The following is a 19,249-nucleotide window of genomic DNA, read 5'->3' as shown; positions in this document are numbered from 1 at the left end:
GATTCTTTCACCTTGTTTTGTTTAATTTCCATTTAGTATCTCTTAATGCAATAATGGATACAACAATAGAATAAGTATTATATAGATTATAATGCAGAATACTAAAATGAACACCTGGGACTCACTGGAATATCACCAGTCCTTGGCATCTACCTGTGTGCTTCTCCAGCAAAGAATTTGAATTTTGTATTTTACCATCTTGAATTTTATATATTTTATTCCTTAATTGTTTCTTTATAATTTAATCACATAGGCACATGTGCCTGTATACAATATGATTTAGTTTTGTGCTTTTTCCTTACCTTTACAAGTGGTATATAAGCATTTACTACTTATTTTCTTAAAATTAATCCATGTTGTTTTGTGTAGTTGTAATTCATTCATTCATTCTCACAGCTGTGAGCATAACACAATGTATTCATCACTTCCCTTGTGGAAGGACACTGAGTGGGTCCCTGTTTGCTGTTAGTAACAATACTGGTCTGAATGGATACCTATGCATACGTCTTATGGTCCATGTGGTAAGAGCTGCTTATGACAATAGTCTCAGGAATACAATTGTTGCAAATATTCAACTTTAGAAGATGGTGCCAAGTAACTGTATCAGTCTCTGCTCCCATCAGTCAGCATCCTCATTGGTCCACATCACCAGCACTTAGTATTTTTTAATATATTTTGCCAATCTAGCAGGCATACAAAAGGTATTGTATGATCACAATTTGGATTTCTCAGCTACTACTGAAATAGATCATCTTTTCAGATAGTTATCATTTCTGTTTCCTTTTTTGATAATTATCTTTCATGTTTATTGCCTATTTTTCTAATGATTGTCTTTTTAATTGATTTGTATAAGGTTTGTTTTTTGTCTTGTTTTAGAAGCCCATCCCTATTTCAGGGCAGAAGGCTACTCTTATGTATTTATTTGACTTAATTTTTCCTTTCACATTTATGTCCTTCATCTATATGGCATTGATTTATCAGTATGATGTATGGATAGCCAATTATTTTAACATAGATTATTGAATAGTTCATTCTCTTTTTTTTTTAATTTTTACTTATGATAGTCACACAGAGAGAGCGAGAGAGGCAGAGACAGAGGCAGAGGGAGAGGCAGGCGCCAAACCGCTGCGCCACCCAGGGATCCCAGTTCATTCTCTTAATAAAAATCTTCTTTGTATCATCTGTCATGTATTGTTTTAATATTTATTTGCATCTTTTCCCACACTCACTTTTTTGTTTATATGAATGAATCTTCTTTTTCCCCTCTGTTGGTACCACAGTGTCTTCATGACTGCAGTTTCATGATGTCTTGATAGCTGGTAAGAATTTAAACTTATAAATGTACCCCAAAGTAAAACTATTGTTCCCTCCCATAAGTGTTAGTATGTAGTCCTTACATTTGATATCTACACTCCTCTGCCCTGAGCCTTTCTCTGGAACCCAGGATCTTTCAGGATCCAGCCACTGGGGCATTATGGGCACCCTGTCATTGCTGAGCTCTGCCTGGTTGGCTGGTGCTCAAGTTGTGCCAGCTGTTAAATCTTTGAACTCTCACCTCTGCCATAACCTATCAAAATTAAGCAGATTTGTTGAACCTTTTAAATAATTTTTAGATCTACTAATTTAGAGTTCCTTTTCTTGTCTTTGCATAATTACTTAATACAGATTTGATGTATAAATTTCACAAGCCAATAGCATCCTGCATAATGACTCTTAATAAACTAATAAAGAATCAGCATACTCCAAATCAATGATAGCTTAATTATGCTCTTGTTCCATGCAAGAGGAGACAAAAGAAATAAAATCCAAATTTACTTCAGGCGTACCCTTATAAAAGCTGGTATTCAGAAGAGATGGCTTAGGCAACCAAGAGCTGATCTCCAGCTGCTAAATTAAAACAAAAAAAAAGATAAATAAAATAAAATAAATTTAAAGACCTGATGTTCATTCCGGTCATCTTTATTCATGATTTATCATTGTGCTTCCATTTAAAAATAGTTCCTTAAGCATATACATAGCTGTTCTGTACTCCGTATCTCTAACAATTCCGGTATTTGAAGTCCTTTAGAATCTAAATCTGCATTTTATTCTTTCTGATGCCTTCCACTGGTGGGTGGCTCGTGTCCTCATATACAGGATGATTTCTGATTGAGAACTCCTATTTGCTTAATCCTAATGTATAGGAATCCTGTGGACCTAATTGAGGACTACTTCCTCCAAAAACAATTCATCTTTGCCTCTCCTAGAAGCCAGGAACTGTTGCACACTTTTAGTTTCTTTTGAGTGTCTAAGCTGAATTCTGGAATCTTTATTCACTGACCCTTTTTACTGCTAGCCCAAGGAACCAAATTCCAGTTCTGGTGTTAGCAGTTACCCTCTGGACAATCCTGTTCCTAGACTTGCTCTCTGCTCACATCATCCAGTTCTAGTTTTGGCTCATAAGTTGGTCCTCCAATTTGGAAGGAGGAGTGGAAATGAGGTCTTTGGAGATCTCCTCTATTTCTGCAATGTCATCAATGCATCAAGAACCACACATTATTTGGAATCTGTTCTACAGATGGGGAGGGCCCCATCTCAGGAAGTCTGCCAACCCTACTACCTGAAGTGGAAGTCTGCCATGGCAATTCTTGGCCTTATACTCTGCTCTCTAGGTTTTAGAGTCATCCTGACAGTCTATACACACATACACAGAACCTTGTTGTCATATTTACTGGAATTCAATTAGGTTTATAAATTAATTTGTAGAGAATTAACATGTTAATGACATTGAGTCTTCCTATTCATGACTACAGTCTGTCTTATTTATTAGTTCTCAATATATTATTTATCATTTCATCCATTTTTCTATATTCTCAAGTGTATTTTTGTTGCTGTGATAAAATCATACTTTTTTAAAGACTTTTTTGTTCTTTTAGAGAGCAAGAGAGAGGATGAGCAGGTGGAGGGGCCGAGGGAAAGAAACAGAGAGACTTTCAAGCAGGTGCCCCATAAGCTCAGAGACCGATGCAGAGCTCAATCTCATAACCCTGAGACCATGACCTGAGCTAAAATCAAGAGTCAGATGCTCAACTGACTGAGCCATCCAGGCACCCTAAAATCATATCTTAGAAAAAATTGTTCTTCCTGTTTGTTGCTGGTATATGATAATGCAATTAATTTTGCATATTGATCTTATATCCAGCAACATTGTCCACTAATCTTAATTTAAATATTTGAAAATGTTGTTGGGTTTTATATGTAAGTAATCATATCATATGGAAACAATGGCAGCTTTTCTTCTTTTCTAATTATATGTAATTTACTTCTTTCTAGTGTTTCATTCCAATGGTTGAGATCTGCTATATGGTGTTGAATAGAAGTGATAATGGTAGCCATCCCCATCTCCTACCTGATATTTGCTGTAGGGCTTCTTAACTTAAAGGACCATTCATGTATTTTTAGTTTATTAGGAGCTTTTAAAGTAGTGTTGGAATTGCAACCGCTATTTTGTATCTATTGAGATTAAATATGGTTTTAATTTAAATGATATTAAATAATTTAATTAATTAATAATTTTAATTTAAATATGAGATATAATAATTTAATTTAATTTAAATATGAAATAATTTAATTTAAGTATGAGATTAACTATGGTTTTGAGATTTAATATGGTTTTCATTTAATGGGGTGAATTCCGTTAATAGATCATCTTGTGTTAAAACATCCTTATAATGGAGGAATAAAACAAACTTGGTCATAATGCTTTTTTTTTAAAGTAAGCTTCACGCCCACCATGGGCTTGAACTCATAATTCTGAGATCAAGATCTGAGCTAAGATCAGGAATTGGACACTCAACTTACTGACCTACCCAGGTGCCCCTTATAATGAATCTTTTAATATGCTACTGGATTTAGTTTTTTAGCAATTTGCTTAGCATTTTTGTGTTTAGGTTCACAAGGAAGAATTTTCCTCTCTTGTTCTTTTCATATCTAGATTTGTCTCATTTGTTTTTTAAAAAATGGCTAATTATCCCAACACAAGTAATATAATGTGCCATTATTATGATAAGGATCTGTACCTTCTCTTCTATATAGTTATATATCTATATATATATCTATATAGTTATATACCTATAACTCTTCTATTCCTGTATCAGTGCCACACTATTTTGTGATTGTAGACGTATGGCACATTTTCAGGTGTGCAAAGCCCTTCTTCTTTTCCAAAGATTTCTTGACCACATTTGTTTATTTTTTCTTTCCTAAATATATGGTAATGTTTTGTTTGACACTGTTTTAAGGCTAGAGGCTAGTTAGAATCATAGTGAGTTTTTAAAAATTCTGGATTTATGGGAAAAATATATGTTATAAAGGAATATATAGGAAAGATATATTTTGTAAAATATATACAGACCATTAGAAGTATATTTTATGTAAGCCTCTGGGTAATCACAAAGAAAATACCTATAAAAGTTAAACAAAAGAGAAAGGAATCATCACCAAAAAAAAAAAAAAGAACCAGAAGACTGGAACACAAAGGAAGATGACATGAGAAGGAGAAAAGAACAAAGGCCTAGCAGACAAACAGAACACAGTTAACAAAATGACATTAGTAAATCTTTCTCTGTCAATAATTATGTTAAATCTAAATGGACTAAATCCCCAATAAAAAGATATAGAGTGGCTGAATGGATTAAAGAAAAATCCAACTCTGTGCTGCCTACAAGAAACTCACTTTAGATTCAAGGATACACATAGGCTAATAGCTAAGGGATGGAAAAGGATATTCCATGTAAATGGTAACCAAAGAAAATGGGTGGCTATGCTTATATGAGAGAAGGTAAACCTTAAGTCAGAAACTGTTTATAGACAAAGAAGGTCATTGATAAAGGTCAATTCAACAGAAAGATATAGCAGTTGTAAATAAATATGCACTCAACATCACAGTACCTACATAGATAAACTAATATTGACATATTTGAAAGGAGAAATCAGCAAAACAATAATGGTAGACTTCAGTATGCCACTTTCAATAATGAATAGAACATCCAGACAGAAAATCAATAAAGAAGCAGTGAACTTGAACAAAATAGACCTAACAGATACATACAGAGTATTTCATTCATCACCACAAGAATACACGGAACATTCTCCAGGATAGATTACAGGTTAGGGCATAAAACAAGTCTTAACATAAACTTAAGAAGATTGAAATCCTACCAAGTATCTTTTCTATCCACAATAAAGTGAAACTAGAAATCATAACAGCAGGAAAACTGGAAAATTCACAAATATGTGAAAACTAACATGCTCTTAAACAACCACTGTGTCAAGGAGAAAATCAAAAGGAAATTTTGAAAAAACTAATATACATATACAAAGATCCATATATGTGCACACACATGCACTCATACACACACAGGTAGAGGAGCTTATTTTTTACCTGATTACCCTTTCTTGAATTTCAGGAACATGGCAAATTGTTTTCTTGATGTTAAAACTTGATAGAATTACAAGAAAATAATTAGTCTGTGAATTACTGTTACTTATATAGTTATCTAAGCAATTTATATCCACCAACTAGAAACCAAAAGCTAATGCTTCAGGGGGCAAAGAACAGGTTTTGGATTACCAAATAAGGTGCAGTTCTGCACCATTGTGGGGAGTGTAAATCTCCCCTGAGTCCTTGCTCAAAGTTAAAAGTGTGATTGAACAAACAGCACATATTGTATGAGAAGCAAACCTGTCCTCTTCTAGTAGTATTTGTGTTATTGATGATGCTCAAGAGGCCAAAGCAAGACCAAATTTCACTTAAATTTGTAGGGATCCTAAGTAGAATGTTTGCATCTGGAAATAACTTTCACAAGTTCCTTCGTAAATCACTCACCTTTTCTATATGAGCCTAATTTTAGCTCCATTTGTAAGATCAGTATTCAAGCCAGCCACGAAGACTGCTGTCTGCAAGAACTGCTTTCTACAGAGACAAATTAAATGGCCTGGGATCTATTCCAAGATGTGCTCATCACTTGAAAAATTTTATGGAAAAGAGAAGTCACAAATTTTACACACACACACACACACACACACACACACACATCATACTACCAATGAGAGTTCTTATTCAGAGTCTTTGCTTATCCATGAATTTACTTGGGTGATGGTGAATTTTTCTGTGTGTGTGGTTGGAAATTTAGAAATTCAGCATCTCATTTCCTTCCAGTCTTCTCTTAAAACTCAGAAAAGAACAATGAAACATCCTGTACATTTTCAAACAAGTGTTTACCAGTCGCTTATTTTGAGTGAGGTATTCCATTATAAATAATAACAGAAGACTGGGTCTCTGTTCTTGCTGTCCTCTCAAAATTAAAATGGAAATATACTGTCAGGAACTATGCAGGGTCTGAGATTGTACTTGCTCTCAAGCTAACAAAGTAGCCTATTGCACTTACTGTCACTTCTCAGGCAGAAGACATGAGACCCCTGACTCAGAGACAAAGGATTCTATTACTCATGGCAAAAGCAACTGCCAGAACTTCATGTTGGTTTGTGTCAGTTCCCTGTGGCCCTCAAGTCTCTTGGGACAATTGCAAAGGGCCCATCATGAATGCCTGCACACGCAGTGAGACTGCATTATGGGAGAGAAGCCCTGAGCCTGGAGAATTTGCTGCATTTGTAATAAGCCTACACTTTGTCTAAGGTTAAGGATACCTCCTTCCTCAAGGTTGCTTCTTGCAAACCCAACCCTGGGAAATGAGTGGGGTAATGAGCAGTCCAGGTTTCTCTTCTCGGCAAGCGCAGCAGGAGTTTACAGGTATGCTCAGGGTCCTTGGCAGATTGCTCCTCCCAACGCAGATCTGCATGCAATGTCAGGTAACAGTCCATGGCCAATGTCTAACATCACAGTGCAATAAAGAATACATGGTGCAGGTCATCCTGGGGCTTCAAAGGAGGAAAAATTCTTTGGGATATCGGCTGTTGGAGAAGAAGACCCTGGGGGAAATGAGATTCAACCTGGACCTTGAAACTGGAGTCACATGTGGATTCAAGAGGCAAAGTCACATAAGAAAGGACTGCAATTAGAGAATACTCCACCTGGGTAGGGTGAGTCAGAAGAGGTAGAGAGCAGTTGGGAAGCTGGGGTAGGTTGTCCAGGAATGTAGGTGTGAATGAAGGCCTGAACTGGACAGGCCTGGGATTCGGGAGCAGGGGACAGATGGAAAAGACCCACAGAGGATGCTTGCGTTCAAGCTGGTGACATGAGAACTACTTGTGCAGAGTTTTGAAGTCTTAATGTATTTGCTTCATGCTCAGAGCAGAACAACCCAATTGCGAGTGTACCTTATGCTTCCATACAGGAGATTCTAAGCCCTGGAAGTTACCGAGCATGGCCCTACCCACCTGGAACACAGAGCAGGATGGGGATAGCATAGTTTCTCTGGTCATACTGCCCTACACTTCCATCCACCTTTTCTAACATCCAGTTTTTCCACATTTGAGTCCCATTCCTACCATGAAAGACCCTCTAAGATAGACATCCCTGCATTGAGTAATTAATAAGCTTCAATAGGATAATTCTGATATAGCCCAACTCCCATCCCTTAATTATAACAGACATAAAATTACTGTTAGCTATGGTCTCCTCACTTAATTTTTATGCTGTGGCTGATAATGGTCTCCTATGGGATCTCTTTTTTAATTCAAAGAAAGAAAAGAAATATTTAGGGGGACAAATGGTCAGGGAGCTAATAGAAATGAACGTAAGACCATTTGTCCTCTGGGCAAATTTTATTGGAGTGAGTATGCACAGTGGCTGGCAGCGAAACTTAGCATCCACAGTGAAGACATGCCTTGTTTTCACACTTGCCATTTTGAATGACCTTATAAAAATATTTTATAGAACATGGATTTCAGTGCTTGTGGAGGAATCTCTGATAAAGCTGTCAAAGGGCAGAAGTAAAGGTATTATTTAAGCCAGAAAGAGAATTCCAAAGAAACACATAAGCATAATTCCAGGTGTTGTGCCATTATCGGGGGGGGGGGGGGGGGGGGGGGGGGCGGGGAGCCAAGCATTTTAACAACTGGAAGAAGAAGAAAAAAAGTCTTTTTTGGTGTGTGTTTCAAATGAATACACTCCATGAGACATAAAGCGGTGTTTGCCTCATGATGCATATTCAAAAAAAGGATGTGATTTGTGGGGGGTTTTTGAGAGGTTTTATTTGGTTGCAAATGAGAGTATATATAAAGTTAATATTCTTTTCAGAAGGGCATTTCTTTTAAGAACAGTGGAATATATGGTCAATAAAGTTGAAATTTTTAGATTGAGGACAAAATTAAGGCATTGATTATATTTTTGGTTATGGTACATTATGAGCTGTCACTATATTGGTTCTAGTTTTTAAAATTACCCCCTGAGATATATATATATATATATATATATATATATATATCTCAGGGGGTCATATATATATATATATGATATATATATGTATATATATAAGATTTCTACATACTATCTCAGGTTATCTCTGGTGTATCTTTAAGGTGATAATGGCAATTTCATCAAAGAATGCCCTCTTCTCTGGGGAGTCTGAAGCACCCTAATCCCCTGCAGTCTGGTGGATCTGGAAGAGGGAATGAGTAAACCCCAGGTCATCAGATATATCAAAGGGTACCCACAGAGGAAGACACATATTGATTCTGTAGGGATGACACCTAGCCTGCATCTCCTGTCCTGATCTTCATCATGAGCTCCAAGCCCACCTTTCTAACTGATCATGAACATCTCTCTGGGCAGGTCCCTGGCAACCAGCTTTATGTGTCCCAGATCACACTGGTTATTCTTCAAAGACTGCCTCTTTCCCACAGGCCCCTGGCACACTGCTAGCATCAGGCTCCCATTCTCAATATATGCCTCAGAATCATCTCCTACTCTCATTCTTCTCCCTCATGCTGGTCTGTCCCCAACCAGTGGCCATGCCCTGTTGATTTCAGCTTCATAGTCATTCTAAGACTCCCAGTCTCCATGTTTCTTCCTCCACATGCTCTGGTTTCACCCTTCTGCTGCAGTGGAAACGTGCTCACCCCCATGTTTCCACCCTCTCATTTCAACACATGTTTACTGAGCACCTGTTACATCCCAGCTTCTGCAGTTGGCCCTACAAAAGGTGTCTCAATCATTTGTGAAAATAGTTTGTATTATCTCTTTCCCAACATCAACACACCTTCAGAAGTATCGCATCACTTAGAGAATAAAATCCAAGCTCCTTAGCCTCTCTCCAACCACATCTGTGCATGTATTCTTCCACAACTGAGCTCCCACCCTGCTCCATCCTTAGTGGCTACAGGGGCAGGGAGGACACTCGGGATGGCCATAGTAATGTTGCAAAAGAACTTAAGGCAGCTGTCTAAGTCCTGCTGCAACCACTTAGGAAATGAATACCAAAAAAGCCACCAAGAGCTTTTGACCAAGATGGAATTATAAGGACTGGATTTAGTCTCCCACCTGTGAAGTGACTCCCCACGGTCCCAGCCAAGAAAAACCAAAAGAGACAAAATGTGAAGACACACCAGGCAATAAGGACAGTGATCCTGAAATATGGTCAACAAATGAGGTAAGCCCTCGAGGGGCCCCAGCTTATAGCCTCGAAGTCTCCAGGTCATAGGGGATCTCAGGAGGATCCCTGCAGACTCCCAGAGTTGGAGACATAGAGCTAAGAAAATTAGGGAGACTAAGGCCTGGGGACTAGAGTTCCCAGGACAAGAGTAGTGGAGGGAAGAGAATTTTGAGATCTTCAGAGGATCCCCCTGGAGTAGTCAATTGAATATTGATTAGCCCATGCATATGAAGAAACTATTGGAATCGTAAAAAAGAATCACAGAAAAAGGTTTAGAAATTGGTGCAGGCCTGAGAGTAGCACCTGTTCCCACATTGTTCAGAGGGCCCAGAACACTCTTACCTCAGGAATGGGGAATACTTAGCCCTAGACCAAACTCTTCTCTCTTCTGCCTAACAAATCTTACAAACAAGATTCAGTTCTCTCTCTTCACATTGTCATTGAATGATTTAACATTGGGGATGTGTTTAAACATGGTATGTTAATTTTGTCCCCTATAATATTATCATTATCATCCTCCTTTTGGCTATTTTACAAGGCAGCTTTGAGAGCAAATGAGCAGGGAAAGGGGTTGCACAAAGGTGTGATCACAATAATTTACAGGCGATTGAGGAACTTTCTTAAAGGATGGTATAGATAAGAATACATTTCATGTATATATGAGTAAAACCACTGGGAATGCTCTCAGACCAAAAGGTCATTTGGACACATACCTAGTGCATATATCAAGCATTCCATGAGGAAATACAATGAGTATATTTTCTCGTGAGGATTTGTCAACCCCTTGATTCGATCATTGAAACTAGCCTCATTAATACCATTGTCTTTTAGGTGAAAGATCCATTTTTTTCCTGATAGCTTTTTGAGTATGTACAGTATTTTGTACATTTTTGTATGAATAAGATTAGATTGGAGGATATATCATTACAGGAATACCTTGTTTTACTGTGCTTCATTTTATTGTACTTCTCAGATACTGCGTTTTTTACAAATTGAAGGTTTGCTTTGAGCAAATCTATTGGCAACGTTTTTCCAACAACATTTCCTCATTTCATATCTCTTTCATATTTTGGCAATTCTCATAGTATTTCAAACTTTCATTGTTATTATATTTGTTATGGTGGCCAGTGAGGAGTGATCTCTGATACTACTATTATGATTGTTTCGGGGCATCACAGACCATGCCCATGTATAGGATGGTGAACTTAATTGATCAATATTATATGTATTCTGACCACTCCACTGGCTAGCCATTCTGTAGCTCACTCTCTGTCCTTGAGTCTCCTTGCTTCCTGAGAGACAACAATGTTGAAATTAGGCCAACTAATAACCCTACAACAGCCTCTAAGTGTTCAAGTGAAGGGACAAATTGGATGTCTCTCACTTTAACCTAAAAGCTAGCGATGATTAAGCTTAGTGAAAAGGGCGTGTTGAAAGCTCTGATAGGCCAAAAGCTAGGCCTTTTGCACCAGCTATCCAATTTGTGAATACAAAAGAAAAGTTCTTGAAGGAAATTAAAAATGCTATTCCAGTAAACACATGAATGTTAAGAAAGTGAATCTTATTGTTGATGGGGAGAAAGTGTAGTGGTCTGGAAAGAGGATCAAGCCAGCCACAATATTCCCTTAAACAAAAGCCTAATCCAAAGCAAGGCCCTATCTCTCTTCAGTTCTACAAAGGCTGAGAGAGGGAGGAAGCTCAGAAGGAAAGTTTGAAGCTAGTAGCAGTTACTTCTTGAGGTTTAAGGGAGAGAGCCATCTCCATAACATCAAAGTGCAAGGTGAAATGGCAAGTGCTGATGTAGAAGCTGCAACTAGTTATCCAGAAGATCTAAGTTAATGAAGGTGGCTACACTCAACAGTAGATTTTCAATGTCGGCAAAATAACCTCATTTTGGAAGAAGATGCCATCCATCTAGGATGTTTGTAGCTGGAAAGGAAAAGTCAATGCCTGGCTTCAAAGATTCAAAATACAGACTGATTCTGATGGACATACAATGAAATTAATGTTGTTTTCAGGCCTATCAATACATCCATTCTGTAGCCTCAGATCAAGGAGGATTTTAACTTTGAAGTATTATTATTTAAGAAATACATTTCAAGCACATCAAAACTGCAGTGAGATACCACCCCACACATATCAGAATGGCTAAAATCAAAAACACAAAAAAACAATAAATGTTGGTGAGGATGTGGAGAGAAAGGAACCCTCTTGCACTTTTGGTAGGAATGCCAACTGGCACAGCCACTCTGGAAAGCAGTATGGGGGTGTCTCAAAAAGTTAAAAATAGAACTACCCCAATGATCCAGTAATTGCACTACTGGGTATTTACCCAAAAAATGTAAAACACTAATTCAGAGGGATACATGTATCCCTATGTTTATAGCAGCATTGTTTACAATAGCCAAATTATGGAAGCAGCCCAATTTTCACTGACAGATGAATAGATAAAGAAGATGTGGTATATATATACACAATGGGATATTATTCAGCCATTAAAAAGACATGGTATATCATGGTATATCATTGCACACTTATCAGAATGGCTAAAATAAAAATAGTGATACCAAATGTGGGCAAGGAAACAGAGAAACTGGATCATTCATACATTTCTGTAGGAAAGTAATATGATTCAGCCACTCTGGAAAACAATTTGGCAGTTTCTTACAAAACTAAGCATTCAATTACCATCTGACCCAGCAATTGTACTGTTGGACATTTTTCCCAGGGAAGTAAAAACTTAGGTTGACACAAAGACCTGCCCACAAACATTCATGTCAGCTTTATTTGTAACAGCCCCAAACTGAAAACAACACAGATATTTCTCACATGATGCCCTAGTAAGCAAACTGTGGTATATCCACAATGGAATACTGCTCAACAATAAAAAGGAATGATCACATGGAACAGAGTGGATGAATCTTGATGGAATTATGCTGAGTGAAAGAAGCCAGTTTTGAAAGGTTATGTGCTGTACGATTCCACTCGTGTACCATTCTTGAAAGGACAAAATTATAAAAATGGAGACCAGACTAACGGTTAATAGGGTTTGGGAATGAGAGATGGAGCTGAAGGATGGGGAGAGAGGTACGTGTGTTCTGAAAGGTCATCGTGGGGTGGGGATCCTTGTGGTGATAGAAATGTTCTAGATCTTGACTACATCAGTTGTCAGTCCTGGTCATGATATTTTACTGTAGTTTTGTAAGATGCTACCATGGAGGAAACTGAACAAAGGCTAGGCAGGACTTCTCTGTATTATTTCTTACACCTGCCTGTGAATCTACTGGTACTTCAAGGTAAAAAGTTTAATTAAGGGATGTCTGGGTTGCTCAGTGGCTGATCATCTCTCAGGTCGTGATCCCAGAGTCCTGGGATCGAGTCCCACATCAGGCTCCCCAAAGGGAGCCTGCTTCTCCCTCTGCCTGTGTCTCTGCCTCTCTCTGTGTCTCTCTCATGAATAATAAATAAAATCTTTTTTTAAAAGTTTAATTAAAAAGCTTGGCATTTTACTAAACTCTTCAAAATTTTGAGTTACATTTTAATTGCCAAAGATAGCCCACCCACTGAAATGTTGATGATTTCAAGATTTTCTCAGACAGTGAGTGCCTGGTAGTGATTGAAAGTGTGAAATACATCATTTAGTATCTAAGAATAATTTGATCAGCACTGTAGAAGGATAACAAATGTGTCTCTGTTAAAGGCCAGTTTTGATTATTAAAAAAAAAAAAAAAAAAAAGAACAAAAGTCTACAAAAGAAAAACCTACGTGGAGTGGATGGCATTTGGCCACACTCATTCCAGACCTTGATGGAAATGCTAAGGATCTGCCATGTTGTCAGATGAGACTGACATTCTGCTGCATTTTTCTCTCACAGGATCTCCTCTTCAGCGTGTGTGCCCTCAATGTCCTCTCCACCATCGTGTGCGCGTTGGCCACAGCCATGTGCTGCATGCAGATGGTCTCTTCCGATGTCCTGCAGATGGTGAGTGGGCCCCTTCCTTCCCAAGCTACTTTGAAACCAATGGAGAGGGGGCACTTGGGTGGCTCAGTGGTTGATCATCTGCCTTTGGCTCAGGTCATGATCCTGGGCTCCTGGGATTGAGTCCAGCATCAGGCTCTCTGCAGAGAGCCTGTTTCTCCCTCTGCCTGTGTCTGCCTCTCTCTTTGTGTGTCTCTCATGAGTAAATACAATAAGAAAGAAAGAAAGAAAGAAAGAAAGAAAGAAAGAAAGAAAGAAAGAAAGAAAGAAAGAAAGAAAGAAAGAAAGAAAGAGAAAGAAAGAAAGAAAGAAAGAAAGAAAGAAAGAAAGAAAGAAAGAAAAAAGAAAGCAAGCAATGGAGAGTAGACACTTGTAGCTTCCAACCAGAAGTCCCAAGGGTAATGGGCCCTGAGAGTCCATGGTGCTTGGCAGTCACCTCATGCTGAGAACCTGTACATTTGGTGCCACTAATGTATTTCTTTTAGGCATTGTTGGAGTTGCATGTTAATAGAGTCCTGCCACCCTCTTGGTCCTCTGGATGGCTCCTTGTGTGTGCCTTTGAGTAATTTTAGTAACAATCCTATAGCCCTAGACACCCTCTGGGCCCAGAATCTCCAGAGCAAAGTGCTTCCTCAAGCTTCAGAATTTTCTTTTAATAAAGGAGGGTTTTTTAGAAAATGAGTTCCTTTCAAATTGAAAAACTGCTCATCTGTGCTTTTTAGATTTGCTAATTAACCCTGAGCTCATAATTTAGTGGCGGAGTCACTAGCTGGCCATCATTTGACACTACCCACCGCCCCCCCACCAGGGTCTTACAGTCTAAGAACCGCTGCTCCCACGGGGGAGAAATGAGAATAGAACCAAGGGTCACACGCTTATTAATATACATTTATAAGTACACGCTTAATAAATAATGAAGGCTCTTCATTATTTGGATGTGAATGAAACGCAGCCCACTGTACAGTATATTACCACTAAAAACATTACAAAAACCAGAAACTGGAAGATACGTTCTCCGGTGCTAAGGGTAGAATCATCTGTGTGTCTGTCTGTCTCTGTCTTCATCTCTGTCTCTGTCTCTCTCTTTTTGCTTCTTCAAGACCTATCCTGCTTCCCTCTCAGTGTCTTAGGCATCTCATAAAAGAAAAAGCAAGTTATTCTTGTAGTAGGCTGTTTTATTTGCTCTTTCTTATCCACCCCATGGCAATACATCAGTTCATCAAGTTACAGGGCCAGAGAGCATCATTACCAAGATGTTAAAAATTCATTGGCTCTAATCATATGCAACGTCCGCCTCTTTGTCCCAGTGTATATCTACACAGCTGTCACAGCCAGGCTGACCTTTCTGAGAGGTGGCAGTTTTCTGAAAGGGATCTAATTAAACAGTTATTCAGCTGTGATGAACTTTTGGCCTCGCTCACCGAGGCCTCATGTTGGTGATTTTCTCTGGTGTGTTGTATAAAGGAAAGGTTAAGTACTGTGGGGTTCTACTCACCTCCGCACATTTTACTATTGATTTGTAAATACCACACCAATTTGACCAAACTAACAGAACCAAAGGGCTATCAGTGTAAAAGTTTGCCTTCCCTGGTTTGAAGCATTAGAGTGAAAATTACCAACTAAATCCAAATCAGGTGTACGGTGGCTGTGATGGCATATACAGCAATAACATCGATGCAGGGTCATGCTGTCATTCCACCATGCGGCACCTGAGTGGTCCTGGAATCAGCTACGTCTGGGTCAGAGTTCCACCTCTTCTGCATATGAAGCAAGTGACTCTAGATGTGTCACCACACCTACCGGAGCCTTGGTTTCCTCACCTCCAAAGAGGACCTAATGGCATACCTGGTGAACATTCAAGAAGTGTGACCTATTTGACTCTTAAATGCGGGGGGAGTATTGGTTTGTTATTGGGAATCTCCTGCAGCCATGACCATGAGTGCCATGGTCCTTGATCTACTGTCAACTATAAAACACCATAGGGAAGTGAGGTCTTGTCATAATGAACACAGCCACCATCAGGACCTCTGGTTTTTCTCTTGCTGGGTATTCAAGGGTAACTTTGCTTCTAGCCCCTAGCGTGGAAGTAGAAATTTGTTAAATCCCTGCTGGTGAGTCCTTTTCCCTTTGCTACCAGGGGTTACGGGACCAGACAAGGCTCTGCTCTCCTTCTGAGTCCCTGGCTGTGCCGCTGACCTGCAGCATCTCCGGGGAGTCAAAAGGGAACTAGTGGCACATGACCATGGTGCCTTGTGGGACCAGTGAGTGACCTTGGGGCATGTCACTGCCTATTTATCCCAGTTTTCTCTGCTCTATGTAAGACTGTTCATACTTTGCTGTCCTCATGGGGCCGCTGAGGGAGGAATCAGATAGTACATGTGCATGGGCTTTGAAAAACCCTGCTGGCCACGTGGAGGAGGTTGGCTTTTACCACATGGGTCAGAGGCTGGGCAAGGCTGGCCACACAGGCCGCATCTGGGAAAAAGGAGAAGAGGGGAGGCCCAGGGGCTTATGGTTCGACCCGAGGGATGGAACCTGGAATTGAGTTATTCATGAGCATGCCTCACAAGTTCTTTTTAATTTTTTAGAAAAGTCTTCTCCTCTTTTTCCAGCTTTAATTTGACTTGACTTTAATTTTCTGACTTCACTTCATTAGACTGCTTAATTAAAGAAGTAATATATGATCACTGAAACAAGAAAAATAGAGAGATACATAGACAAAGTTAATAACCTACCTTCTCCCACCTCATACTCCTGAGGAAAGTTTACAGCGAATCCTTCCATTTCTTTCTTGATTTCTTAGGTTTATATTAACATAAACAAATAATCTATATTCCTTGTCCCTCCTTCCCTCCATTCTTCCCTTATGTCTTCCTTTTTTTGTTTTTAAATATTAATTTATTTGGGAGAGACAGCATGAGCACAAGCAAGGGGGAAGGAAGAAGCAGAGTCCCTGCTGAGTTAGGAGCCAACACAGGGCTCCATCCCAGGACCCCGGGATCATGATCTGAGCCAAAGGCAGATGCTTAAATGACTGAGCCACCCAGCTGCCCCTTGTTGTCTTCCTTTTAACTACATGGAATCACGCCATTTATATCACTCTGAAACTTGACTTTATAACCTGAAACTATCACAGATGTCCTCTATGTCAATATACACAGAAATGTCTTCATGTCAACATTGATCTGTACCATGGATGTAATGTCAATCAATTGGCCACTTCTCTATGTGTGGGTGCTTGAATCGTTTCTGGGTTTTGATTTTGGTTTTGTTTAGGCCTGTGCAGATGGTGCTACCAGAAGCTCCTTGCACATACAGTCCTAGCTCTCTTGGTCTACTTATGCTAAACCCACTGGCTCAGTGGCCACGGTTCTCTATCCCACCCGTAATGTGCCCTGCCCACTCCTCATGGCACAGCCACCTACTGGCTGCTTCTGGGGTTCACCCACATGCCAGCTCTGCTCCCAGCAGTTGGGTCACAAGTTTTCCAAGGGACAATTGTAGCTGTCCCCAAACCAGTCTAGGCCAGTGGTATTTGGCTTGTGAGTACATACTGTAGTGCTACATAAGCCAATGAAATGTGAATGCAAAAAAGATCATTGCTTAACCAAAAAAAAAAGTGCTTTGGGAAGATTTGGTGAAAAAGGGTCCCTAGATATATTGCTGTCAATTTTGATGTGAGTGAGACAATTAGTAGGGGTTGGGTTACAACTTTTTAAAAATATAGGAGGTGTCTGCATACATGTTGTTTCACAAGTACCATTAAGTTCCAGCTCTACTCCAAAAACAGAAACAGGAAGCAAGATAATTCTCATTATTGTCGTTTAGGCACCAAAGGCTACGAGGCACTCCAGACAGCAGACTGACTCACAGTGAGGGCCTTAGTCTGGCTCCAGGGGAACCCATAATTCCTCCTTACTTCTGGGGATTCACATCTTGGGATAATTAACCATTTTTGAAACTTATTCATGAATGCATGTATACATGAGATGCAAAGTTTGATGTCTAGCATCAGAATTTATAAGGCTGAAGTACTCTAATATGTTTGGGAAATAGTGGCAAAAGGCGACTGATTATAAAATTCAGTTTATTAATAGTTTCGTGGAGAAAGCTTTTACCTCTGTGTCTCTAATCTCACATTTTTAGTTTTATTCCTTGAGCGTAATTTCATTTTTCCCATTTTTTCATGTAGCTCTTTCTTCCTCATGAACTTTATTGCCAGCCACTTTAAGGGACATCATTTGCTATTACATGTGCCTCCATTAGGCACTTGCTTGTGAACTTCATCTTTTATTATTGTCATTTATGTTCTCAACACTAGTCATACGCCCTGTAAAGCAGAACGCCTCCAGAAAGTGCAGAGTGCCACGCCTTTCCCAGACATGCTTGCTGTGGTCTTTGCCCATGGAACTAGCAAAGGGTCAAGGGTGGTTGTAACACCACCTTCTGGAATTCCCAGAATCACTCAGATTTACCAGTATTTTCACCTCTCCAGCTCACCCCAGTGCCCCACAGAGACTGGCCCTCCTTGGACCCACAGTGATCTTCCTTGAGGTCTGGGTTTAACAGAAACATCTCTGCCTAGTAGGTGCTATTTATCTATCAGACTAGAACTAAGTATCAGATTAATCTTTTTTTTTTTTTAGATTTTATTTATTTATTTTTGGGGGGGTGGCAGAGGGAGAGGAGGAGAGAGAGACTCTCAAGCAGACCCACACTGAATGTGGAACTTGACTCACGGCTGGATCTCACCACCCTGAGCCGAAATCAAGAGTTAGATGCTTAACTGACCAATCCACCCAGGCGCCCCCTATATCTTAAAGGCTAGTTACAGCAGACAGTCCTAACAGTGAAACGAATTTGCTGCAAACATTTTGACTTTAAATATGCAGATGAGCCTCTGTCCACCAGGGTTTTGATTTGGGGCCAAGATCTTCTGTTCAATTGTGGGTCTATGTCTTGGTGTTTCAAGTTGTATTTCTTGTATAAACTTCATAAAAGTTGCACCATCTGTGATTTCCAGATTCAGTTCCTTTAAATTGGAGTGAGAGACCTGCAAAGTGAGCAGAATGCAGGTCTCCCCTGGATGTTTTATGACTCTTGTCCACTCCCTTATAGCTGCCTGGCCAGGACCCAGCTTGGCAGCACTTTCTGCTCAGTGGCTGTCCTTTGTCAAGTCTTTCCAAAGCATTCTACTGGGTTCTCATAGAACAAGCAAGTTCTCTCGCCTGCATTCATGTCATGATGAATTACAGCAGTAATTAAACTGGCCTTTAGCTGTTCAGAAATGCACCCCTGTGCCCCGGGTAGACAGGGAAGGCACCTGGCATGCCTGGTGTCCTGGCAGGACCAGAGAGCAGCAGTGTGCCTCGGACAAGCAGGACTGCAGGGTCTGTACCGGGAGGGGAAACCCAGTTCATCCGGTCGGTTGGCGATGAAAAGTCGATTAAGAAAACTTCTCCTGTAGTAATATTAGAGTATTTCTGCCAAGTCTCGGGAAGGGTAGAGGAAGAGGGCTATTGCCCTGTATTTCTTAGTCCTTATGGGAAATCTCAAAGATGTGGGTGATTATTCAGTAGCTAGAGTGTGGTAGGGAAGCCGGAGGGTGTGAGGGGCTGGTCGGGAGCCTGGGGAGGGATGTAAAAGGAGGCTGGCAGGCCTGCCCAGAGGAGAAAAG

At 39.8% G+C, this 19,249-nt stretch overlaps 1 protein-coding gene across 5 annotated transcripts in view; it reads left to right on the top strand.

Annotated features, from left to right (window-relative positions):
- The window catches only part of ENTREP2 (endosomal transmembrane epsin interactor 2), a 452,783-nt gene that overhangs the window by 408,735 nt on the left and 24,799 nt on the right, over nucleotides 1–19,249 (top strand). For all 5 annotated transcript variants that reach the window (XM_035714280.2, XM_049108392.1, XM_049108393.1 and 2 more), the window contains one exon: nucleotides 13,468–13,575. In XM_035714280.2, coding sequence (XP_035570173.1) covers nucleotides 13,468–13,575 — 108 coding nt within the window. The remainder of the gene's footprint in view (nucleotides 1–13,467; nucleotides 13,576–19,249) is intronic.

This window comes from Canis lupus, chromosome 3, assembly GCF_003254725.2.
Source record: "Canis lupus dingo isolate Sandy chromosome 3, ASM325472v2, whole genome shotgun sequence".
In the NCBI taxonomy this organism is placed as follows: domain Eukaryota; kingdom Metazoa; phylum Chordata; class Mammalia; order Carnivora; family Canidae; genus Canis; species Canis lupus.
This window is presented reverse-complemented; position numbering and strand designations above follow the sequence as displayed.